Source organism: Cervus elaphus, chromosome 23, assembly GCF_910594005.1.
Source record: "Cervus elaphus chromosome 23, mCerEla1.1, whole genome shotgun sequence".
Lineage (NCBI taxonomy): Eukaryota > Metazoa > Chordata > Mammalia > Artiodactyla > Cervidae > Cervus > Cervus elaphus.
In genome coordinates, this window is record NC_057837.1 from 60,270,570 (window position 1) to 60,296,551 (window position 25,982).

At 52.4% G+C, this 25,982-nt stretch overlaps 2 protein-coding genes across 5 annotated transcripts; both read right to left on the reverse strand.

The window, feature by feature from the left end:
* Positions 1 to 435: 435 nt before the first annotated feature.
* Positions 436 to 12,235, reverse strand: NRSN2 (neurensin 2). 4 transcript variants are annotated; one of them, XM_043883131.1, is made up of 3 exons: positions 12,130 to 12,235; positions 3,978 to 4,172; positions 436 to 2,340 (listed from the first exon to the last, which is right to left on the reverse strand). In XM_043883131.1, the coding sequence occupies exons 2-3, from the start codon at positions 4,161 to 4,163 to the stop codon at positions 1,915 to 1,917; spliced, it is 612 nt and encodes a 203-aa protein (XP_043739066.1). In that variant the 5' UTR covers positions 4,164 to 4,172; positions 12,130 to 12,235; the 3' UTR covers positions 436 to 1,914. The 4 variants fall into 4 exon arrangements, with proteins under 4 accessions (XP_043739066.1, XP_043739068.1, XP_043739065.1 ...); XM_043883133.1 differs by lacking the exon at positions 12,130 to 12,235 and adding an exon at positions 9,235 to 9,454; XM_043883130.1 differs by lacking the exon at positions 12,130 to 12,235 and adding an exon at positions 6,718 to 7,172.
* Positions 12,236 to 20,510: 8,275 nt separating this feature from the next.
* Positions 20,511 to 23,757, reverse strand: SOX12 (SRY-box transcription factor 12). Its single transcript, XM_043883121.1, has one exon. The coding sequence runs from the start codon at positions 23,323 to 23,325 to the stop codon at positions 22,381 to 22,383; it is 945 nt and encodes a 314-aa protein (XP_043739056.1). The 5' UTR covers positions 23,326 to 23,757; the 3' UTR covers positions 20,511 to 22,380.
* Positions 23,758 to 25,982: the final 2,225 nt, after the last annotated feature.

The following is a 25,982-nucleotide window of genomic DNA, read 5'->3' on the forward strand; positions in this document are numbered from 1 at the left end:
CTACAGTCCATCGGGTCACAAAGAGCCGGACACAACTGCAGCGACTTAGGATGCACCTCATAGGTTGTCGTGAAGGTTCAGTGAGCTCCTATCTGTAAGGCTCTGAGAACAGGGCCTGGCCCCCAGTAAGTGCCAGAAGAGGCTAACTGTATTTATTTTCCTGGAAAAGATCCCACTTTTAGCTCCAGCTCTGGTTCTCAGAACCCCTTCCTCCCATCCTTCTCAGAGATGGGGACAGAAATTTGTCAAGTTGGCTGAGAAATTTCCCATCTCACCTGTAAAATGATGATAATCATCCACTTTCCCAAAAGATTATTGTGAGGAGCGAATGAGAAATAATGGACCTAATTGCCCAGCACACAGTAGGTGTCATAAAAGTCTCCTTTCTCCCTTCCCAGCCCCTGGTGGTCAGGGAGAAGAGAAGCAAAGTCAGTATCCATGTCAGCTGTTTATTGAAAGGCAGGGGGAGGGGCAGGAGGGTGAAAGATGGGGAGAGGCAGTAGAGCCTGCCTGCTGGAGGAGGACTGAGGACCCTCCCAGGATGGCCTGCCCCAAAGCCCCCTACCCTCCCATACCCCGACTCCGGTGAGACTGAGGGGGGATGGTAGAGGCATGGGCCTTGGGCCTTTCTCCAGCTGTCTTGGAGCTCCCCCTAGTGGTTGGGAACAGAGACGCTGCATGTGGCTGTGGAGATGGACCAGTGCCTTCAGAAGGCACATTTGTTGCAGTGTGAGGTCAGGACCTGTGGCTGATGGTTTCTAGGTGGGTGGGCTCTGAGGGGCAAAGACATTCCAGTTCTCCTGTCTTCTGGCTCTTAGAGACTATTTAAATGCATATCCAAAGTATCTTCTGAGCCATCTGGACCATTAGGCATCAGCCAGTCTCTCTGGGAGACTAGACCCTGATGTTGGGAAAAATTGAAGGCAGGAGGAGAAGGGGACAACAGAGGATGAGATGGCTGGATGGCATCACTGACTCAATGGACATGAGTTTGAGCAAGCTCTGGGAGATGGTGAAGGGCAGGGAAGCCTGGCATGCTGCAGTCCCTGGAGTTGCAGAGTTGGACACGACTGAGTGATTGAACAAGTCTCTTTAGGCCAAACCTGTGCCACCCCTGAGGGGGGTCCCCTGATGGCCAGGAAGGTGTGGCATCGTGCTCTAACCATACAACAAGATCTGTCCCAGGAGTCTAGAGACGTGGGTCCAAGTTCCTGCAAACTCAGGCAGGTGGACTGCCAGCCTCTCTCAACCACCTTATCTGTAAACTGGGACTAGTTCAGGATGGGGTGGACTCAGGGGCTCTGACAGCAAAATGCACAGAAAGCATACTGTAGGGTGGTCAATACTTTCACACTATCTTGGTCCTAGTGAGCATCTTTGACTCATCCAAGGCATCCTGGTGCAGCCGACAGAGGGAGGGGTCAGTGGGTAAGAAGGACCCTACTACCCCTCCCCCATCTTTGTCTATGGCAGGTAATACTTATATCCTGGGGAGAAAAAGAAAGTCATGGAACTCTAGAATCTGGTCCACATCGCTCATAGTACAGAGGCAGGAACTGATGGTCTGAAAGGTTAAGGGACTTGTCCAAGGTCATATAGAGGAAAGAGTGTGGACAGGGTGAGGGAGGTGTTTTCTGTTTCTGAATGGTCTTGTAGAGGAGGGATGGGTAGGCAGTTTTGTGGGGACTCAGGGAAGGCTGGCATCTTGGATGAGTTAGGGCCCCACCCCTGGGAAGGGACACAGAGATGTGAGGTCCAGACTTTCTGACTTGGGGTTGGGTCTTCTAAGGGCTTCAATGGAAGGGGACCCACTGAAAGGGATAAGTTAGGGATGTGGTGGGAACGTGGGTTGTGGTGGGGAGGAGGAAGCCTCTAGACCCCAGGTCTGGCTCCTCCTCTGGCTTCATGGGCAGCTCAAAAGTCCCGCTTGGGCTGGATGGTCTGCACAGAGGACTGCCCAAAGTGGCTGGTGGGTGGCGAGAACCAAGACTGGCCACTGGCATCATGGAAGATGGGGGACAACTGCTGCTCCAGCTCATCCCCGAAGACCTCCACGTGGCCGTCTGCTTCAGTATCCAAGGGTTCCGCCTTCGTGTCCTGGCCCAGCCAACCAGTCATGGCCCAGATCAGGCAGATGGCCAGCAGGGTCCCAGCTGCCCCGCAGAGCACTGTGCCCGCCAGGCGGCAGGTGACCAGGGCCTGGTTGTAGTCGGCCGCTCGCTGATCCAACACCAGGAACTCGCCCTCTCCGATGCCCTCCAACTTGGGGGGCACTGCGTAGCCAGTGATCAGGGCCGCCATACCCAGCAGCAGAAGCAGGGCACCAGAGGACAAGCTGATCTGAAGGGAGGCAGACAGATTGGGAGGCAGTCAGAGTCAGCTGGGGCCCCAGGCCAAGGGATCACCTTGGATCCCAATTGGACTTAAAGGTAACCCTTTAAGAGATGGGGTCATAGACACACCTACTAGGATCTGACAAGAGGCACAAACTGTCATGTTCTATTTGGAATCTTGAGGATTGTGGACTAATTTCCCTTGAAGCCCCCACCTAGCAGTGGATTTCTTCTGTCAGCCTTGATTCCTCCTCCGTCATCCTTTGGGTCCCATCTTATCCCTCTGTCCCATCTCTATCCCTCTGTTGGGTTAACTTCTACACACCCTTCAGATCGCAGGCATCTCAAACCTCACCCCTTCAGGGTAGCCTTCTAGTATACCCTTGGACAGGGTCAAGTGCCCTGCTCTGTACTCTAGCAAACTCTGTGCCCGTTTGTTCTTCAGTGCACTCACCTTGGTGCACACTTGGACATGTACTTTGGTTACTATGTATATGGTGTCTGCCTGCTATACCAGACTGAGAAAGCCACGACATCAGAGACAGTCTATTTGGGCTCCCGAGGGGTCTTCTGTGCCTAGCACGGTGCTCGTACAGAGCAGTAGCTGAGGGAATGTTTGCAGAATGACTAAATGTACCATAACTAGGAGTTCCTCAAAGACAGGGGCCACATCGTCTTAAATTCTGTGTCCCCCAAAACCTAGCACACTGCTTAGCAATAAGGAGGTGATCAAAAACTTAAAATATATACTTTCTCCTGGATCACCCCAGGCACTGAAGACATTTTCTGTCCTGGCATCCTATGTACACCTGGCCTGAGGTTGTGCATTCACTGTGCAGGTTGGCACCTCGCCTTCCCACTAGAGTGAAGCCTTTGGAAAGCAGAGAGGAGGGACCCTCTGTCTCAAACTTCCTACAGTATTTGTCAAAGAGCATTGTAAATACCTGGCTCACTGCCACCTCCATACCTTTACCCAGATGGTGCTCCCTAACTGACCCCTCTCCATGGCTACTAAGGACATCGACTGTTTGTTTCTCCCATGTCTTCCACTCCCCTGGCAACAGTCCCTCAACATATCACTGGGAAGCTACAGGAAGATCTGAATGAGGTGAACCCTTCTTCCTACCAGTCAACACATACCATCGCTCTGGCCATAGTCATTAGCTCAGGGCTTGGCAAGTGACCCAATCAGAGCTGATGCAAAACTTCCCAGTACTTCTGCAAGTGAAAAGCATTGTTTCTTTTCTGAAGGAAATACAGGAGGAAATTCTGATTTCCTTCAGATGGTGTGGAATAAGAGACTGAGGGTCATCATGGAAGCAGCCATTTGGAGAACACATGGGGGCCGCCTGATGCTAAGGGGCTGCAAGGGTATCACAGGGAGTCTGAGGGGATCCTTGAGTCTTGAGTGTGATGGTCCGAACTGCTGGACCGAACTTTGCCTGAAGACACCCAACCTCTGGTCTCTTCTATAAAATAAGTAATATTTCACCTTTATTGTTGAAACTCATTTGAGTTGGATTTCCTGTTGCCTGAACATGCAAGACTCTAACTTGCTACACAGTCCCTTTCCTTTCCATCCACTGGTCCCACCTCCTCCCTGAAACCACAGGAAATCACGAGTTGCTCCTCTTCCCACCTTACCTTCCAGCACAGTGTGGGCCAAGACTGATGAGGGCACAGTACGGGAGGCCCCTCAGGGTCCTCGCTGAGGGTGGTACCTGCACAGTCCTCGTAGAAGAGGTGTAGATAGGAGCGGACCCCATACCATTTGCCATCTTCCACATTAGGGCCTCGGCTGCAGCTGCAGGGACGGTCACAGCTCGGCATCCTGGGTCCCTGTGGGGTGGGCCAGGTGCAGTGGACAGAGGGAGGGGTCAGTAAGGGCTGCCCATGGAGATTCTTCAAGGTCCCCTGAATTTTCGTGCTCCTTTTACCTCTCCACACATTTTAGGCACCTCACACTCTTAGCAGAGCCTGCCCTTCTGGAATTCTGACTTGTCTTTCCCTGAGTATAGTGAGAATGAGCCAAGGCCTTGCACGTTTAGCCCATAACCCAGCAATCTGCTGGTGGCAATAAATGTGCATGTTAACTCTGGAGGTAGCCCAGGCTGGGACCGTGGGTTCTGGAGCCTGACTGCCTGGTTTGGAATCCAGGATCCACCACGTCCTGGCTGTGACGTCCAACAAGTGTTTTCACCTCTCTGAGTCTCAGTTTCCTCATCTGTAAAACAGAGTTGATCACATCCCTGCTTCATACAGTTATTTATCCAGTGCCAAGAAATGATAGCTTCTGTGATTATCACTGTGATGTCTTCGTTGTTTTATCCTGAACGTCTCCAGCCCCATGTCTAGAGTGAGGGCTCCTCATCTCCATTTCCTCTCCAAATGTCTTCCCCTTAATTTCCCACCTTTCACGCTACTTTGGGGGTTAACTGCCATGGCTGCCACTTGCCCCACAGGATGGAGCTCCCCAAACTGCAAGGTCCTCAAAGATCCCTCCCCAGGGCTGCCCTTCAGAAGGCAAAAATCTCTAAGTCCCAAGATATCTTGACTCCACAGATGGTGACAATCAGAGGCCCTCAGGCTACAGGGCTGAGGTTCAAGATCAGATTTCTATACACACCTTTCTAAGGACCTTGCGTCTCACAGGTGGAGACACTGAGGCCTAGGGAATGGAGGGTACTTGTGTATCCACGCATCCTTAGGACTAAAAGCAAAGGGGATGGGGGATGCTGGGAGGGACTGGGCTCCCCTCCACCCCATAACGGCTCGAAGGCCCTCTGAACAGCTTCAAACAAAATGAAGTAATGTGCTTACACTGAAGGATAAGACAAATTTCTAGCCCCCTCTCATTTCTAGATGGTGGCCCTCAAATCCTTGTGTAGAGAGACTCACCAGCATACAAACAGATACCACAGAGACACACATACATATACACACACACACACACCAGAGACATACACAGATAGATGCACACACACACCCCAACACAAGCACACAAACACCACAGGGACACACGGACAGCCATACGCAGACCATATAGAGACCCACAGCACAAAGAGACACACCACACACACCCATACACAGACGCACACACAGCGCGTATTGGAGGTAATCCTATGGGTCCACACCGGCACAGAGGTGCGGCTTTAAAACTTGTCCGTAAACCGCAGCTCTCCACAGCTCTCACCCAAAACGCACGCGGGGAGCGGAAAAAGCGTAAAAGACATCGCCCCGCCCTCTCTCCCGCAATTGACAGACAACGGGAAAAGCGCGAGACCAAAAGCGAAAGACGGAGAAAGAAGACCGACCGAAGTCGGTGGAGAGAGCCGGCGCCCCCAGGGGCGGGGGCGGGGAGAGGCGGGCAGAGGCGGGACTCTACAAAGGGGTGGCCAGAGCGGGGCCCGCCCGGGGGAGGGGGTGAGCAGATAACGACCACTGATGGAGGAGCCTAGAAGGGGGCAGGGAGGGGCGCGGGGTTCGTACGCCTGCGTTAGCTCCTCCCTTGCATCTCACTGTCCCTTTCCTCCAAACACACATGATCACCTGATCCCACTGGCGTCGGAGCAGGAAGGTGACCTTGACGCTGCCCCCGCGCTCGTCGACCTGGCCCCTCCCTCTCCTTTTAGGGTTGCCGGGAGGCGGACCGGCGGTCTGGGGAAGGGAGGGAGAGGATGCTGAGGACCCTGGACCTAGGTTGCCATAGGAACCGCCGGGGAGCAGTCCTTAGGCAGGAAGCGGGAGGAGCTCCAGGAAGAGGAGGGGGCTCCTGGGTTTGGGGGAGGAAGGCTGCGGCCAGGAGGTGAGCGATGACAGGCGCAAGGGCCAGAAGATGGATGGAGTCTCTCGCCTTTATGGGGTCTCAGTTCTCCTTCCCAGACCCCGAGACCCTCTCACTCCAGCATCCAGTGTCGCTCTGGCCAGGAGGTGCTGGGGAGGAGGGGAGGGGGTCCGAGGCCCAGGAAAGCAGGCCAACTCCCCCCGCCCACTAGCGCACACTGTTTCAGACCCGACCACAGGTTCCTTAAGCGCATCCTTTTTCCTAGAGGGAAACTGAGGCAGAGAGGGATGGGGATGAGTTTTCCGCAGAGAGGTGGGTGGGGTCTTGTCCTGGAGGCCTCCGCCCAGACTGTCGACCCTGAAGGGTCTCGGAGCGTGGGGGCTGGTGCGGGGGTAGGGGGTTGGTGAGACCTCTGACCCCTGCTCCTTCCCTGGGACCCCACCTCCCAAAGCCCGAGGCACACCAGGACTGGGGCACCGCCGTTCTGCCCGAGGAGGGACACGGCCAAACTGGGGGTGTGGCAGGGATGGGGGTGCTCTCCGGGTCTTGGGAGGAGGCGGGGCGGGGGTCGGGCCGCGAGTGGAGAGGGGCTGAGCTCACCTCTTGGTCCGCGGTCTCTGCCGAGCGCGAGCACAAGCAGAGCAGAAGCGGGTTGTGTTGGCGCCTGCGCCGCAGTTGGGGGGCGGGGGTGACACGGGGGTGGCGGGGGCGTCAGCCCGCCCCGAGGGCTGGCTCTGCAGATTTCGGACCCCTGCAGGACAGTGAGCCCTCTCCCCTTCCAAGAAGTCCCTTCTCTCTCTGAGACCCCAGACCCCTGGTGGGGACCCCACCACCTCCCTGGACCCGACTTTCTCATGCAGTCCCTCAGACTCCTCCCCTGACTGCTCCATCAATCTCTCAGCCCTCTGACTAAAGACCCTTGACTCTGCTGAACCTTGATTTCCTCACTTGGAGTAAAGGAAATCAACCCTGAGTATTCATTGGAAGGACTAATGCTGAAGCTGGAGCTCCAACACTTTGGCCACCTGATGTGAAGAGCTGACTCATTAGAAAAGACCCTGATGCTGGAAAGATTGAAGGCAGAAGAAGGGGACAAGAGAGGATGAGGTGGTTGCATGGCATCACCGGCTCAATAGACATGAGTTTGAGCAAACTCCCGGAGATGGTGAAGGACAGGGAAGCCTGGCATGCTGCAGTCCATGGGTCGCAGAGAGTCGGACACCACTGAGCAACTGAATACCATTTCCTCACTGCATCCTTGGTTCCCTCTGGGCCTCCATCTCCCTCAGGGACCCCTCACTCGCTCATCTCGTGGCCACAGCCCCATCCTCTTCACAGACTCCCTGCTCTCTCTCCCAGCCCCCACCCATGGTTGAGCCCCACCTCTCTCCCTCTGGGTTCCTACTAAGAAGTCCCCTCCTGCTTGCATCAGAAGCCCTTTGTCTGACTGAAGTCCTCACCCTCTCCCTGAGTCCCCCATCTTCTGTCCATTCTCTCTCTGTGTGCCCCTACCCCTTGCTGAGGATGCGCGCCACTTAGCTTGAGAAGGGAGCTGGTATGGGGGAGGAGGTGTTGGGGGAGACAAGTCCTTTCTCTTCTGGAAGGATCCTCCCTTGCTCTCTCTCCCAGCCTACCCCAGCTCCATCCTGGGCAGTGTGTGTCTTCCGGCCCATCTCCCTGGAGAGCCAGCCTTAGCCAGGCAGCCTCATTCCTTGTCATGTGTCCACCCACAGCCTTGGCTTTGTCCCACATTTACTGTATGGTCTTGGCAAAGTCACCACGCCTCTCCAAGCTTCTTCAGGCACCATTGCACACATGTGCTTTCATGCCCTGAGTGTCCAGTCTGTCTTTCCTTGGGTTGGAAGTGGGGGACACAGGGATGCATGAACTCTGCAAAGTGAAGACACTTCCTCTTCACTCACTATTGTATCCCTGAGCCTCACATGGCACTTGGCGTTGAACTGGGAGCTCAGTAAACACGTATTGAACACAGACTAACAGTAGCAAATATATGATGCTCCAGGCGTGCAAAGGGCTTCTCTAAATGCTTTGTATGCACTACTTACACACTTTTAATTGTGTGTGTGTGTGAGAGAGAGAGGAAGAGGAATTCCTGGAAGTCAAGACTGAAGGCCTCCCCTGTGACAGGAGATGAAGCTGGAGAGGCAGGCAGACCTGAGATCTTTCAAGGCCTCACAAGCCAAGGTAAGGAATTTGGCTTTCAACCCAAGAGTAGTAGGGAGCCATGGAAAGGTTGTAAAGAGGGGAGGGATGTGCTCTGATCTGCACTCTGAAAAGGTTTGTCTGGCTGCTGATCCCTTGGAAGAACAGGATAGAAAGCTCAAGCGTAGGAACAAAGGAGGCTCCATATTAGAGATGATGTCTCCTTGCACAGAAATGAATGGACTCAGAGATGTTAGGGGGTAAAAGGAAGTGCCGAACTAGCAAAAGATTGGAAACAGGACTTCCCTGGTGGTACAGTGGATAGGAATCCACCTGCCGGTGCAGGGGACATGGGTTCGCTCCTTGATCCAGAAAGATGCCACGTGCCATGGAGCAACTAAGCCTGTGCCCCAGAACTGCTGAGCCCGAGCTCTAGAGCCTGGGAGTGGCAACTACTGGACCCACATGCTGCAACTACTCAAGCCCGGGTGCCTGGAGCCTGTTCTCTACTGCAAAAGAAGCCACTACAATGAGAAGTTTGGGCACCGTAACCAAGAGTAGCCTCCACTCACCACAACTAGAGAAAGCCCTGGCACAGCAACGAAGACCCAGCGCAACCAAAAATAACTAACTAAATAAACAAACTTAAAAAAAAAAGATTGGAAATAACCTGCAGCAGTTTTAAAACCTGGCTGCAAATTCCTTAGTGCTTCTCCTACAATGAGGTGGGATATAGGTACCCTCTTTTGTATCTTGGGTGAGTCGACGACTGCTAGAATATGGTGGAGGTGATGCTCTGAATTCTGTGGCCAGGACATGAAAAGACAGGCACTTCCCCTGGAACTCTAGCTTTTGGAGACCTGAGGTACCATGCAAGAAGTCTGCCGCCTTGAGACTACCATGCTGTGAGAAAGCCAGAATCATATGGAGAGCCCGCAGTAACCACCATCCCACCTGAGCCTGGTCTGTGAGTCATCCCGGTTCAAGCATCAGACACGTGAACAAAGCAGCAGCCAGATGATTCCTGTCCACAGTGGTTTGAATCAGGTTCAGCTCCGATGATATGAGAGAGGGGATGGATGGGACTGGGGAGTCAATGGGAAGGGATGAGGTCACATGAATAGGCAGGTGGTTTGGCACTGAGCCAGCAGAATAGGCAGGATTCAGTGTCCTCTGAGACCCAGGGAAGCAGAGAATGAAGGCCACTGAGAATAGGGACGTGGTGTTTGTGAGTTGAACTCTGGAGTCAGACAGAGCCAGTCTTGAATCCCCAGTTCTACCACTCTCTGCTTAAGTGATTTCAATGCTTTGAACCTTAGTTTCCCTAACTGAAATAAAATCGAGACGATATTAACAATTGCCTCTCAAAAGGGTTATAAGAGTGAAAATGAGATGTGTATAGATAACGCTTAGCAAAGCACCTGGAACAGAATAAGAACTCAATATATTATGGTCATTACTACTATTTTTATTGTTTGCGGGTGAGGAGGGAAGGAAGTTGAGTGACAAGAAACGTGATAAATTGAATGTTCTTTAGGAAAACAAGAGGTGTTATCAATTAAGAAACAGGGCTTATAGCTCCAGGGTAGAGCATCTGACCGCAGAGAAAGGAAGGTTTTAGTACCTTCCCTCTGAAGCACCCTTTCCAAGGGTGGTAAAGCAGACACAAAGGCCACATATTTTATGATTCCATCTATGTGAAATACCCAGGCTCAGAAAATCCATAGAAACAGAGAGCAGATTACTGTTTCCTAGGGGCTGGGATAAGGGAGGAATGGGAAGTGACTGCATGGTGGGTTTCCTTTTGGGGTGATGGAGATATCCCAGAACTAGATAGTGGTGATGATTGTACAGCATTATAAATATACCACATGTTGCTAATGATACATTTCATGTTGTATATATTTTACCATTTTTTTAAAGGGCAGTAAGGATTTGGACACTCAGTGATGATAATGATGGTGATGGATACCACTTATTAAGCATTTACTATGTGCCAGGAAATTTTACTTCTCAATAACCTTATGAGACAGGAGCTATGATAATTCCCATTTTATAGATGGTAAACCCTGGGTGTGGGAAGGTAAGTCACTTGCCCAAGGTCTGCCACAATGTGGCAGAATCTGAATTTGCTCTCATGGTTTTATGGCCATGATCTGTGGAGACAGCAGTCTGCTTGGCTGTGACTTTCTTTGGCAATGTCAGAACTGGGAGAGAAGAAGGTTGCTGATACCCCAGCTCCTGGGTTAGGGTTCCCTCGAATGGGTGGGGCAGAGGAGAGGGTGATGGGGAGTGCAGAGAGAAAGGGAGAGAGCAGATTCCGTGATGGACCTCACAACAGATCCTGGCTTCTTGAAGAAGGCAGCCTAGGAGGAGAGCAGATGGACCTGGAGAAGATGCAAGGATTCCAGGCTGAAGAGCTCAGTGCAGTCCAAAAATAAGTGGACGGGAAGGAAGGGAGTCCAAGGTCAGAATGTGGGACCCTGTAGTCAAAGATTTTAGATGTGAAAACTTGTAAGAGATGAGAAGGTCCAGGTCAGCACCATCCAGTAAAGTTTTCTGCAAAGACAGAAATGTTCTATATCTGTGCTGCCTATACCAGAGCTAACTGGCCATATTTGGCTATTAAGTACTTGAAATGTGGCTAGTGCAACTAAGGAAGCAAATTCCAAATTTTATATAATTTTAGTTACTCTAAAACTTAATTTAATTTGTTTCCATTTTTAGGCCACTCTGTGAAACTTGTGGGATCTTGGTTCCCTGACCACAGATGGAACCAGGGTCTCCTGCAGTGGAAGTACAGAGTCCTAACCACTGGACAGCCAGGGAATTCCCTCTAAATTTAATTTTAAACAGCCACATGTGGTTAGTGGCCACCATATTGGACAACCAAGTGTCAGTGGTATAAATCTTGCTGCTAGGGCCCTACTTTGGGCACAACTACTGCTATCTTAGACCCCCATCACCCATTCCCATCCACCCAATGCTTTTGCTCTGCCCCTAATGGCCTCTTCTCTGCATTGCAGCCACGATGAGCCTTTAAACCTAGATGCCCATCAGCAGACGAATGGATAAGGAAGCTGTGGTACATAGACACCATGGAATATTACTCAGCCATTAAAAAGAATTCATTTGAATCAGTTCTAATGAGATGGATGAAACTGGAGCCCATTATACAGAGTGAAGTAAGCCAGAAAGATAAAGACCAATACAGTATACTAACGCATATATATGGAATTTAGAAAGATGGTAACGATAACCCTATATGCAAAACAGAAAAAGAGACACAGATGTACAGAACAGAATTTTGGACTCTGTGGGAGAAGGCGAGGGTGGGATGTTTCGAGAGAACAGCATCGAAACATGTATATTATCTAGGGTGAAACAGATCACCAGCCCAGGCTGGATGCATGAGACAAGTGCTCGGGGCTGGTGCACTGGGAAGACCCAGAGGAATCGGGTGGAGAGGGAGGTGGGAGGGGGGATCGGGATGGGGAATACATGTAAATCCATGGCTGATTCATGTCAATGTATGACAAAAACCACTACAATATTATAAAGTAATTAGCCTCCAACTAATAAAAATAAATGGAAAACATAAATAAATAGACTGTGAGTCAGATTCTCTCATTCCCCTGCTCAAAACCCTCCAGAGCATCTCATCTTACTCAGGGTAAGAGGAAAAGACTGGTGGATTAAAGATGGCCACAAACTCTTCATCACTTTGTTCCTCCTCCTCTGAGCTGGCCCAGCATCCACTTTAACCAATAGAATGGGATGAAAGTAATGCTCTGGACCTGGCTTTCAAGGGGAACAGCTTCCTTTTCAACCCCCTTGTGGAATACTCACTTGTGAAATTCTCCCTCTTGGGTCCCAGTCCCATGCAGAAGAAATCCAAGCCACGTGAAGAAGCCATCTGTAAATGCTGCATTTGATAGCCCCGGCCAAACTTCCAGCTTACAGGAGCACCAACTACTGTATTAGCATCATGTGGGTGAGTCATCTTGGATGTTCCAGCCTGCTTGAGCCCCCAGGGGACATCACAGGAGCAGAAGAACCATCCTACTGAATTCCATAAACCCACAGAATCTTGAAAGATAACAAAACAGTGTTGTTTTCAGGTATAAGCTGTGTAATAGTTTGCTTATGCAGTGGTAGATACTGCAAACCAGTCCTTACTGTGGCTTCTAATTGCTCCCCCCCCCCAACCTTTTTTGAGCTCCAAAATCACTGCAGATGGTGACTGCAGCCTTGAAATTAAAAGATACTTGCTCCTCGGAAGAAAAGTTATGACCAGCCTAGACAGCATATTAAAAATCAGAGACATTACTTTGCCAACAAAGGTCCATCTAGTCAAAGCTATGGTTTTTCCAGTGGTCATGTATGGATGTGAGAGTTGGACTATGAAGAAAGCTGAGCGCAGAAGAATTGATGCTTTGAAACTGTGGTGTTGGAGAAGACTCTTGAGAGTCTCTTGGACTGCAAGGAGATCCAACCAGTCCATCCTAAAGGAAATCAGTCCTGAATATTCATTGGAAGGACAGATGCTGAAGCTGAAACTCTAATACTTTGGCCACCTGATGCGAAGAACTGACTCATTGGAAAAGATCCTGATGCTGGGAAAGATTGGAGGCGGGAGGAGAAGGGGACGACAGAGGATAGACATGAGTTTGAGTAAATTCAGGGAGTTGGTGATGGACAGGGAGGCCTGGCATGCTGCAGTTCATGGGGTTGCAAAGAGTCGGACACAGATGAGCCACTGAACTGAACTGAACCCCAACCTTACTTCTGTCTTTGATCTCATCTTTTCCATTCCCTCACTCACTGGGCTCCAGCCACACTGGCCTCCTTGTTCTTCCTTGAATGAACCCAGCACCCTGGGCAGACTCCTACCTCAAGGCTTCAGAGACTGCACCCGTTTGCTTCTCTGTCTTTCTTTCTTTTGTTTCTCTAGATATCTGCATAGCTAGTTTCTGGCTTTATTCAGAGCTCTGCTCATATATAATCTTATCAAAGAGGTTTTATTGCATCACTGTAACAGAGACATACACTGCTTCACCCTTGAGGTTAGACAAAGCCATGGGATTTGTTCTGGCCAGTGAGCTATGAACAGAATGATGCGTGTCACTTCTGGGCCAAAGCATTTGTCTGGTTGTTATTAATATAACAAACCAACTCAAAACTTAGTAACTTAAAACAGCAACGATCGTTATTTTGCTCACAAATCTGCAACTGGCAGGCCTCAGTGGGAAGGTTTGAGCCTGCTCCATTTAGCATCAGCTGTGGTGGCTTGATGGGGGGCTGGGAAGAGCCAGTTCCAAGACAGCTTGCTGACATGGCCGGCAAGTAGTTGGTAAAGGCTGTCAAGTGGGAGCTAAGCTGGGGCTGAGGGCCAGCGGCCTCAGTTCTTCTCCATGCAGACTCTCCACAGTTTCTTGAGCTTCCTCACAGCTTGGTGACTGGATCCCAAAAATGAGAATTCCAGGAAAGAAGAGGTGAGAGTTGCAAGTTCCTCAAGACTAGAGTCTAGAAAGTGGCCCAGTGTCGCTTCGACTCTAGTCTATTGTCACAGAGGCCGGATTCAAGAGAAGGAGACACTCAGCAGGAGAAATGTTAAATTATGCGGGGGCTGTGTAACCTCTCATAGCAAATCTTCCACTGACTCAAAAAGGTTTCTTTTCATTCTGAGCTTGTATCCAGGTCTCCAAAGAGATTCCTTGGTCTTAGACTTTTTTTGAGGAGAAAAAGCAGAACTTGAGATTCATTTAGTTAACAGGAAACCCCGAAAACAACCAAGGGTGAGAAACTGGGTTGCTAAGAAACCTCTGAGGATGGGGGAGAGGGTTGGCATCCATTGCTAGGCAACCTGGAAGAAGTTAGACATGCAGGTTTCATAGGTTCCTGGAATGCCAGGCTGGATATTCTCCTAAAGACGTCTAGTCCGACCACCTAACTGTACATATGGGGAAACTAAGACCTCAAACAGCAAGGTGATTAGCCCCAAATCCCTCCAATTTCTCAAGAAAAGTAAAGACAAATGGCATGGGAGGGCATTGTCACTGGATAGAGCTGGTAGCTGAAAAATAAGTCTATAAATCGGTAAAGACATCAACCACAAACAGCCTTGAAGACCAGGCCAAGAAATTTAGACTTTATCCTGTAGGTGATAGGGAGCCACCACAGAGTTTTTGACAGTGGTCAGGTTTGTGTGTTCAGAAGATCCTTGGGATGCGATCTGGAGACCCAGAATAAAGTCTAAATGCCTTCAGGGCCCTTGATGCTCTTGCCGGTCAATCTCCTTTCTCCCCACCATTCCCTCTAGCCACAACCAACTTCCTTCCATGTCAGCCTATCTCTTTAAAAAAAAAATTTATTTATTTTTAGCTGTGTTGGGTCTTCGTTGTTGTGCCAGAGCTTTCTCTAGTTGCCTCGAGTGGAGATTGCTCTCTAGTTGCGGTGTGCAGACTTCTCATTGCAGTGGCTTCTCTTGTTGCAGAACGTGGGTGCGAGGGTGCTTGGGCTTCAGTAGTTGCTATGCACAGGCTCAATAGTTGTGGTGCCTGGGCTTAGTTGCCCCTCAGCATGTGAGATCTTCTGGATCAGAGATCTAACCCATGTCCCCCTGCATCGGCAGATGGATTTTTCACCACTGAACCACCAGGGAAGTCCCATATCAGCCTCTCTTGCCAAGTCTTCCCTCTTGAACTTACTGGTGTCTGGAAAGCTTTTTCCTTCCCCTGCATCTGCCTCATCCTACTCTTCTGACTTTAATTGGTGCATAATAAACTGTCCTCGAAATTAAATAGTGCAAATATTAGTAGCTGACGTTTCATTTTGCTCATGGGGGTCTGTGGTTCAGGAATTCAGACAGCGCAAGAAAGGGTGGGGGCTTCCCAGGTGACACAATGGGTAAAGAATCCTCCTGCCAAGCAGGAGACACGGGTTTGATCCCTGGGCTAAGAAGATTCCCCTGGAGAAGGAAATGGCCACCCACTCTAGTATTCTTGCCTGGGAAATACAGTGGGCAGAGGAGCCTGACGAGCTAAAGTCCATGGGGTCACAAAAGAGTTGGGCACAACTTAGCAACAACAATAAGAGGGGGTGGTTTTTCTCTGCTCTATGAACCTTGCCTGGGAAGACTTGAATGACTAGGGGCTGGAATCATCTGAAGTCTTCTTCATTCATGTGTCTGGGGCCTTGACAGTGTCTGTATCACCTGGTACAACTCCACGTGGTCCCTCCATGTGTTTGGGGGCTTCTTCATCACGTGACAATCTCAGGGTTGTTAGACTTCTTACAGTAGTTCACTGTGACCTAGGCTTGGAAACCTACAGCATCATTCCTGCATCCTAGCAGTAACAAGCGGATCACAAAGACCAGTCCAGATTCAAGGGGAAGGAAATTCATGGGAGGGATGTCAAAGAACTTGTAGCCATGTCCTAAAACCACAACAACCCATGGAGGCCTCAGTCACAGCTTACACATCATCTCCTCAAGGAGGTGACCTAATCACCTCCTGCTCCTTGACTGGATTAAGGCCCTCCTCTGTGTCCCCCTAAGCCCCACTGTCCATCTCCATCAATGCATTTCCATTCCTGTGTTTATTGGTCTTTCTGCTCCTCTGACCTGAGGGTTCAGTGAGGATGGATCATGTCTGTTTTTTTCACCTTTGTACACCCAGCTGCTAGCAGTGTGAGGCAAAGCAGGATGTTAATAAATGTTTGTTGCTTGGGTAAGCAAATGAATGATTCAGTGATCTAAGACATGGAGCCCAATGCAGACGCCATTCTTTGCTTATGAAGTTTACACACTAGTTGGAGAGATACATACAAAATAAAAACTGTGTGTGATAAATGCCAGATAGTGGCAAATGCTATTATGAAAAATGAAGCAAAGTAAGGAGCTAGCATCAGGGGGACAGTAATACTTTATATGAACTGTCAGGGAAGACCACTCTGAGTTAGTGACATTGGAGCTGAGACCAAAGGAAGTGAGAGTAAGCCAGGTGGGTATCTGGGAGAAGAGCATTTCAAGCAGCATGGACAGCGCGTGCAAAGGGCCTCTGGTGGGTGGGTGCTTGGCAGTTTTGAGGAACAGCAAGGAAGCCAGTGTGGAGTGTGGTGAGAGAAGGGAAAAGTGGCAGGAGATGAGTCCCAGCGTAGGCCACAGAGTGGCCAGATCCCACGAAGTTTCACAGGCCATGATGAGGATTTTCTTTGGCTTTTTTTTTTTTCTTTGGCTTTTAGTCTGAATGAGATGGGATCCACTGGAGAGTTTTGAGCAGAGATGGTATATAGTCCGATCTATAGTTGAAACAGATTTCTCTGATGGCTCTGTGGATAACAAGACTGATTAGGGCAAAGCAAGTTCAGTGAAACGGCTGGTACAGAATACCAGGCAAGAAATGGTGGGGGCTAGGACAAGGAGAGTGGCCACGAAAATGGTGAGAGGTAATAGGATATAGGACACACTGTGAAGATAAAACCAACAGTCTATAAGGTTAATGAAGCTGTGAAGAAAAGAAGAGTCAAGGATGACCCAGAGGTTGTGGTGCTTAGTCGCTCAGTCGTGTCAGACTCTGTACATCCCCATGGACTGTAGGTTGTTGGCCTATTAGTAATATAAGATGTTGTGAAGATGTGGGTGGAGCAGTGGGCTTGGCTGGATTGTGGAAACTAGACTTCATTTTTACACATGCCAAGTTTCAGATGCCAATTAGATATCCCAGGGGAGATGACAAAAAGGCAGGTAGACAAACTGACTCTAACAGTGTTGGGATGGAGATAAAAGCTTGAGACTCTACAGTTCTGATAAACAGAATTCTAAGGCGGCTCCCAAGATTCTCCTCTCCCCTCTGTGTGTGCCTAACACAAACGCCTCCTCCCAGCGTGGGTGAGACCAAGGGGCATGATAGATGTCATTATTGTGAGTGCTGTTCAGGCGTTCATTCTGACTCTTTGTGATCCCACGGACTACAGAACACCAGGCTTCCTTGTCCTACACCACCTTGGGGTGTTTGCTAAACTCATGTCCATTGAGTTGGTGATGCCATCCAACCATCTCATCCTCTGTTGTCCCCTTCTCCTCCTGCCCTCAATCTTTCCCAGCATCAGGGTCTTTTCCAATGAGTCGGCTCTTCTCATCGGGTGGCCAAAGTATTGGAGCTTCAGTTTCAGCACCAGTCCTAATAAGCATTATTTTGATTAAGTTACATTATTGGAAAAGGAGAAGGAATTTCATAAATGTGATCAAAGTAAATGTGATTAAATTAGTCGGAATTTAATGAATCAAAAGGGCCATTTCCCTGGGTGAGCCCTTTAAAAGAGTCTTCCTTGAGCCAAGGGACTTGAAGCTGCAGAGATTCTCCTGCTGGCCTTGACAAAATAAGCCACCATGTTGGGAGGGGGCTTGTGAAGAAAGAAACTGTGAATAGCTTTTAGGAATCCAGAGTGGCACCAGCTTACAGGAAGAAAACAGTGGCCTCAGTCTTTTAACCACAAGGAACTGAGTTCTGCCCACTGCCACGTGATTTTTGGAAGAGGACACCAAGCTCCAGAAGAGAACACAGCTCAGCCAACAGCTGGACTGCAGCCTTGAGAGATCTTGAGCAGAGAACCCAGCTAAGGACTCCCGGCCCATGGAGATTATGAAATAATAGATGCAGGTTGTTTTAAGCCATTAACTTCGTGGCATTTTGTTACATAGGAACAGATGGTCAATACATCAGCCTATAAGCGTTTTTAAAGCCCTGGAACCAAATGGTTCAAACAGCCTATGCCAGGAACCTGACCCAGAGATGTGTCAGAGAGCATGAATGGAGGATTGGAGTGGGTGGGACACACCCTGCCAACCCCCCACCAATGCGTCCTACTCCTTTCAGCCACTAGGTGTCCCCAGAGTCCACATAAGCATGTCTGCCTGCACCTTTCACAGGTCAGAATCCATTTCCTTCTGAAGTGGAAAGAACCAAAACAACAATAAATGATCTCTCTTCTATTCCTAGTTCCCTCTCCCCCGCATCACCCTGGGAGCAGGGGAGTGGAGGAGTCGGGGTGGGACTAAGGCCTCCGAAGGGGAGGCGGTTGGCCCAAGGCCCGCAGTACTCTAGCACCATCTCTGGCTCGGGGTTTTATACGCTCCCGGCCCTGCCCCCTCCCAGGGCATTGTGAAGGGCAAACACAGACCGTTAGCCTCTCTCTCTCCAGCCTAGGCTAGGGGAGGGAACTGCGAATGAGAACACCGCCAGTTGAGGACTCTGGAGTGACTTGTAGGCTGAGGCTGGGGTTTCTAATTGAGGCCGACTGGAAAGAGTGGAACGTGTGCAGCCCCAGGGTCGGGAGACAGTGTTGGTGGAAACGAGACTCCTCCTGATGGGGTGGGCATCAAAGGTGCCCAGCTCAGCTGCAGTTGCTGGGCCAGTGACCCCATTCCCTTTGTTCTGTCCCATCCACCCTCTGTTGCAGACTGAGTTTTCCAGAAGCAGACACTGAGACTGAGTTTCAGGTGCAAGATATTTATTAGGGATAAAGACCTGTGAAAAGAAGAGGGTGGAGGCAGGATTGGGTACAGGAAGTCAAACTGTGCTGCCAGCGTGGACAAGCCCAAGCCACCCTGAAGGGGCCCTAGGGTGAGTACCTAGCAGTGCAGGGCAGGTCAGATACTGTGTCTGTCCCACCTGAAGGTTGAAACTTAAGTGGCAGGGATTTATAATTGCATACATTCAGATACCAGATGCAGGCTGCCCCAGGGTGAACCAGTTCTCTTCCTCACCTTTTCTTTCTTAAAGGTTTTGTTTTGCTTTGTGGCCATCTTGCTTCCAATCACAGAGGCTATGAGGAAGCATTCACTATAATTCCTGTACTCCCATACCCCCTTTCTGTAGATGCCCAGACCTCCCAAACCTGCTCTAGTCCTCTTTTAAAACATCTATGGGTATTCCAGTCCCAAAATACCCTCTGTAAATGAGGTCTGAACGCATGGCCTTGGTTCTTACTGGGGAGACACACTTTGTCCAACCTAAGGAATTCACTGGATCTGGTAGAGGAAGAATAAGGGGGACAGGGGTCAGTGGGACAAAAATTTTGAAAAGCCTTGGTCTCAGTTCCCAAAACACACTGGCAAGAATCTCAAGGACTGGAATCATCGCAGCTTCTGCTGCTCTTCTTCAATCATTCAGTACGTCTACACTAGTGGCCAGTTACATGCTAGGTGTGAGGACCAGCCCCACACAGCTCCAGACCCCAAGCTACCAGTCTAACACCATCTGCACCCATCAAGCTGGGAGGGAGAGGCAGCACCCTAAAATAGCACTTCACCAGGAGACAGAAACCAAAATTTAGGGCCCTATCTCTGACCCAGGCTGTTTGAAGGCCCTTTACAAGTTGCTTCTGCACCTTCGCCCTAATATCCCTCCTCTGGACAGTGGAATAATACAATTTATGGAGCACCATGTTAAATGCCTCTCACCTCAAACTTTACTCTGAAGCAGGTGTTATTATCATCCCCATGTCACATAAATGGAAAAAAAGAGTCAGGGTGAAGTTAATGTGCTCAGGGGCACACAGGTGTTCAGTGGTGGTATCAGGCTTTGGGCCCAGACATTGTGACTCAACCCTGATTCTTTTTTTAAAATTTATTTATTTTTAATTGAAAGATAATTGCTTTTACAGTATTGTGTTGGTTTCTAACAAATATCAGCATAAGTCAGTCATGGTCAACCCTGATTCTTAATCTTCATTAAGGTCAGGGTCAAACTGATGCCCTTGGAACCAGGTGTGCCTACACACGTGTTTCACTTGGTCCCTAAGGATATAAAAAAATATTTGAATCAACTTTCATTTTGAAATTGAGATGTTCACAGAAACATCCAGATTTCCATCTTCTCTTGAAATATCTAGCCCCCGGCCACAGTGGGCTGCGCTCCCACAGGGTCACAACTGGCAGGAGGTGAGCAATTGCTCCCCTTGAAGTGGGTCATGAAGCCAGTGTCCACCCAGACTCTCATTCATTCATGTCACCTGCCTGGCCTCTGCAGGGACAAGTCTGCCATCCTTAATGAAGACCAGGAGTCCTGAGACAGAGGGAGCAGAGAGGCCTAGAGGGGCCAGGTGCTTCCTTGCCTGGAACCTCGAGCTCTTCCTGCATGGTGCTAAGTCACAGGGACTTGAATCTGTCCAACTGTTTGGGGAGGGTTGAGGAAAGGCAAAGACATGTAGAACCACAGGGCAAGATGGGGCAAATACACTTTATTCAGTCCTGGCGTTAAGTCCTGCTGTGGGTGCCAGTGCCCCAGATCAGAGGGACCCCTCCCCTCAGCTACGAGACTAGTTCTCCAAGACCACAGACAGTGACATCTCTTCACTCACATGACGTTTTCTGGGATTTTTCATTGTCTTTTTTTTTTTTGTTATTTTTCTTTAAAAAAAAAAAAGAGAGAGAGAGAGAAAGAAGAGAGAAAGAGCGCGCGCAAAAAGGCCCAGAGCCGGAGCACCAAGCTTAAAGGAGGCAGCTGGTGGCTTTGTCAGCGACGGGAACGCGTGGGGCAGAGCCCTGCAGAGACCCTGGGCAGGGGTCCCGGAGGACTCTGGGACCGTTTGTTCCTGAGATTTGTGTGTGTGAATGAGAGTGTGTGCACACCCGGGAGGGTGAACACACGCCGGTGAGATACAGGTAGTGAGGGCAAAGGGGGCATGGGGAGGCCGGAGGGGCGGAGCTTGAGCTGGGAGTTGGAGGGAGAGGGGTAACAGCATCAGGGGCAGCGTTTCCGAAGGGCACCCCAAACTGGACACAGTAGCGCTAGGAGCCAATGGCACACCACTACTCTGAACCTCCCTTCAGTCTCACTGGCCCAGGTGATGGTCTCTCAAACCAGCTGCTGAAAAGGGGGGTCTCTTCTTGCCTCTTCATCTGCTATCATGCCTCAGTCTCAACCCCCTAGTTGAGTACCGACGTGTTTGTTTCTCCCACTGAATACTGTCACTGTAGGCAAAGGGATCTGGGTGACACGAAGGGGCGGTGGGCTTAGAAGGGAGTCCAGGCTGGAAGTGTGCCCTGAGGTGATAAGGGCACTTGGGGGTGGGGCGGGGCGGGGCGGACCAAAGGACCCTGTCCCCACACAAACGACTACATGTCTTGATTCTGAGTTTTCTTTTTCTCTCCTGAAGGATTTCCAGAGAAAAACCTTGCCCCCAATTCCCAGGTGGGGGAAAGAAAGGTTGGCTTCTTGGAACCAAGACAAGCTGTTGAGGCAGTCAAGCAGTCGGTGAGGGGTGGGGGGTGAGGGGGCGCGGGGGTGCACTTGGGCTGGGCGACCCCGTAAGGGGAAAGGGGCTATGCCACTTGGGAGTTTCAAGCTCCACACCAACCCTTCCGGGCTGGCTAGTCTTTCTCCCCCTTCCGACTGCTCCTCCCATTTAAGGCAGTGACGCCCCGTCGGGTTGAACGGAAGCCGTGGCTCCTGGATCAAACGATTTCTCAGGATCGCTCTATATCCGCCCCCCTTCTTCCCAGAGCGGCTGACCAAGGCTTGTGGTTCAGCAGAGACCAGCCCCCTCCTCCCAAGAAGCATTAGGCATGCGCGAGAAGGGGGCGGGGTCCCAGTGCTCCCGGGGGAAAAGGAGCGTGCCCCTCCCCCTCCCCGGGAGGGAAGGGCAAGGGAGGAGGGCGCGGGGCCGCCCAGCTGCAGCGCCCCCCTAAACGAGACAGAAGGCGGGCCGGGAGCAGGCGGAGGGAGTCTAGAGCCAAGGGCAGGGGCGTGTCCTCCGGCCAAGAGGAGGGGCGTGTGCAAAATGGGGGAGGGGTACAGGTCTCTCGGAGAGGATGGGAGGTGTATCGGAGGGGGGGGCTGGCTGCTGGTGCCTCGCGGGAGGGGGCAAGATGGGGAAGGGCTCGGAAGTCGGAGAAAGGGTGGGGGTTGGGCTGTCTTGGGGTGTGTCTGCGGGGGAAGGGCTAGTCTGGATTTGAAGGGGGATGGGCACGTCTAGGAGGGGGGAGGCTGTGCGGGAGATGGGGTGCCAGCCTCGGCCTCCGAGGGGCCCCAATACCTGATTCCTGTATGTAAACAGCTGGTTTGGGGGCGTGCGCGCCCCGCTGACGATGGGCTCAGTAGGTGAAAACCAGGTCGGCGATGCTAGACGGGCGCCAGTCCCCTGCGATCATCTCGGTAACCTCGGGGGTGCAGTAGTCCGGGAACTCGAAGTGCGACGTGCCCGAGGGGGGCGGCAGGTCAGGATCGCGGTCCAGGGCGCTGCAGTCCAGGCCCGCGGGGCCGGGGGGCCCTCTGGACAGAAAGCCCAACGGCTCCTCCCCCGACGCCACCTTCTCCTCTTCGCCTTCCTCGGCCGCCGCCGCCTCCTCCTCCTCTTCCTCCGGCTCCTCGTCCTCCGACGGAGTTGGGGAGGCGGCGGTGACAGCCGCCCCCTCGCCCGACGGCCCCTGGGCACGCTCGGCTGGTCCTCGGGCGGCCCGCCCCGCCGGGACCATCCTCCACAGCTCGCGCCCGGGGGTCTCCACCAGGCGCACTTCCAGCAGCTCCTCGTCGTCTTCGTCGTCGTCGTCCTCGGGCGCCGCCGCGCCGCCCCCCAAAGGCCCTCCCGCCGCTCGGCGGCCCCCGCGGCCAGGCAGCTGCGGCCCGGGCTTGAGCCTGCTACCGCCGCTGCCGCCGCCGGGGGGGCGGGGCCGCGCCTTGGCGGGCGCCCCCTTGCTCTTTTTGCGCGGCCGGTACTTGTAGTCCGGGTAGTCCGCCATGTGCTTGAGGCGCAGCCGCTCCGCCTCCCGCACGAACGGGATCTTCTCCGAGTCCTGCAGCAGCTGCCAGCGGCGGCCCAGGCGCTTGGAGATCTCGGCGTTGTGCATGTCGGGCCACTGGTCCATGATCTTCCGCCGTTCGTGCTGCGACCACACCATGAACGCGTTCATCGGTCTCTTAATGTGGCCGCTCGGGGTCTTGCACCAGCCGGGCTCACGCGCCCCCTCCTCGGCCGGCCCGGGCCCCGGGGGCGGTGGCCCGCCGTCCCGCTTGGCCCTCGCGCCCCGCTGCTGCACCATCGCGCCTGGGCCCGGGGCCGCTAGACGCCGCCGGGGGCCGTCCGCATCCTCCGCGGCTGGGGGTGGGGGAGGAGGCAGCAGCGACGGAGGGGCGGCCCCGCCCCGCAGCTCAGCCCGGCCCCCGCGAGCTGGGGAGTGAGGAGCTGGGCGCTCCGGCCCAACGGACGGCGGGGGGGAGAAGGTCAGCGGCGCGGTCTCAGGCGGGCTCAGCGCGCCCCCGCCGCCTCCGGCAAGTTGTGCCCCGCAGCACGCCACACATTGTTTTGCGGGGGGCGGAGGAACGGCACCCCTCAGGCCCCGGCGGGCTCTCCTTGCAGCCTCCTGCTCGGCTGCGGCCCGCGCGCGCCGCTCCCCACCCTGCCGCCTTCCAGTGTCTTTCTCCCCGCGCGGCCCCGCCGGCGCGCGCGCCACCCCTCCCCCTCGCCGTCTGCGGGCCGCTGCGGCGCGCGCGGGGCCGCCCCGTGTAAACACCGAGGTGCCCGCTCGGGCTGCGGCCGGGCCACGCCTCGCGATCGGGCGGCGCGTCACCCGTTGCTGGGCAGAGAACCTGGTATTTGCATCTCCCAATCGCTGGCTGCCGAAGCGGGGCGGGGCTCGGGCTGCCAGGCTGGGCGGTCTGGTGGCTGGGATTGGGGGTGTCGGATGAAGTCGGTTTCTTTTCTTAGGCTGGGGACTAGCGGGAGGGTGAGGGGACGCCGAGCAGGCTTCCCATCTGGCTCCCAAAGCCAGTCCCCGCCCCGCGTTGCCTTTGAAATTTTAGCTTACTTAGTGACACCTGCCGCCAGGTAGGACCTCGGCTCCCTCCTTTTTAGGGGGCGTCTTTTTGAACCGTCCCAGAACAGAAGGTGAGAGACGTAGGCTCAGGAAAGCTCCTTAAGGGGACAACCTCATCGTGTCATTGATGTAACCCCTGCCTAGTATCCAGCCACATAGGGGCTCAACAAATATTTTGGGTCCGATGAACCAAACCTCTTTCATATTTTTCTTCTCCTTTGAGGTGCCACGCGAGTCTTGAGAAAGAAGGGCACATGACGCCCACTTTCCAGGTACGAAACACCAAAGATCTGCAGACTAGGACTCGTATCCTAGGCTCGCGGTCCCAGCTCTCTCTTCCCTGCTCAGCGGACGAAGGGGCCGGGACACCTCGCCTACCAACCGAGGGTCCTGAGTAGGGCGAACTTCCCGCTTTTCACAGTTCTTAGGCGAGGTTCGAATTTACGTGGGTACCCCATTCTCAGGTCCCACAACCACATCGCGGCCAGCCCGGTGCCAGACTGGGGCGCGATTGCCCCTCCCGAGTCTGGAAAAGCGTGCGCGGGCACGGGGGCGGAGCCCGGCCAAGGGGCGTGTACGAGGCGCACGCTCGAGGCGCGTGGCGGGGAGGGGCTGCGCGCTCCCATCTCACCACGTGTGAGCCCGCTCGGGCACTGCGGGGCGTGTGCTGCCCCTGGGGGAGGTCACCTTCACCGCACGCACGTGGGCCCGGCGATGCCCTGGGGCGCTGAAGCGTCGCTCCACGGAGTCAGGAGCTGGGAGGGGTCGGGGTGAGGGTCTCTAGGGTAGCATTTTGCTGGGGCATAGTGGGCAGTGTCCAGGCTGGAAGGTGCCTGTCTCAGGCTGTAGATCTCACCCGCCCCTGGGCGGGCGGGGGCTGAGAGCGCAGCCGGAAAGTCTGGGGTGGGGAGGAAGGGTCGGGGTGCGGCTCCGCAGATGCTGGGGGCGGGGTGATGCTCTGGGTGCCCGGGAGGGAAATTGGAGCTTCGGTGGCGGGAGGGGACGACTCTTAAAGGCACAGGGCACTCGGAAGGAAAAGGCTCTGCTCCCAACCAAACTGTTCTTCCGGCCATTTATTGGAAGCTGAGGTCTGGCGATCCCCGAGTTTAAACCTTCACAGCGGTAGCCTGAACAGTTCAATGCTCGATGGAGTCAGGATTCCTGTATTCACATCCCGGTGCCTCCTTTTGCTTGTTCTTAAAATAGAAAAAAGCAGTTTCTTCCTCATGGCTATTTTACAGATTAAATGGGATATATAGATATTAGAATTTTAAGTACTGGTCTCCTGAATAGTCCTCAAACACAGAAGGCTTGGACCACCCTCAGGGCCTTTGTACACGCTATCTCCTCAGCCTAGAAAATTCTTCACCCCCATCCCCACATGGCTGGTCCTTCTCATTCTAGCCTCAGTTCACACGGACTCTCCGGAGATAGCCTGCCCTGACCACTCTGCTGTTGCCCACCCATTCCCCTGTGTCTCAGGTACACAGAATTGTTGGTCTGTGACAATTTTATCATTGCCCATGATTGGTTTGGGTCATGGTTGTATATACTTATTTTTATATAATACAGTAAAACCTGGTGACATCAGCAGCCCAACACAAGAACTGGAACATGGATAATAACCTACCTTCCCCCATGAACTCCTTTCCCATCCCATCCCCTGCTTCCTCTCACCTGATGTAATGTCTATCCTAAACCTTCTCTTACACTTAAAAAAAGCTGAGCAGCTTTATTGAGATATAATTTATATACTAGACTATTTACCCATTTAAAATATGTAATTAAATGAGATATTAAGTGAGCTATGTATCCATCACCACAATCAGTTTTAGAATATTTTCATCATTCCCCAAAGAAACTCTACTCATTAACTCCTCCAT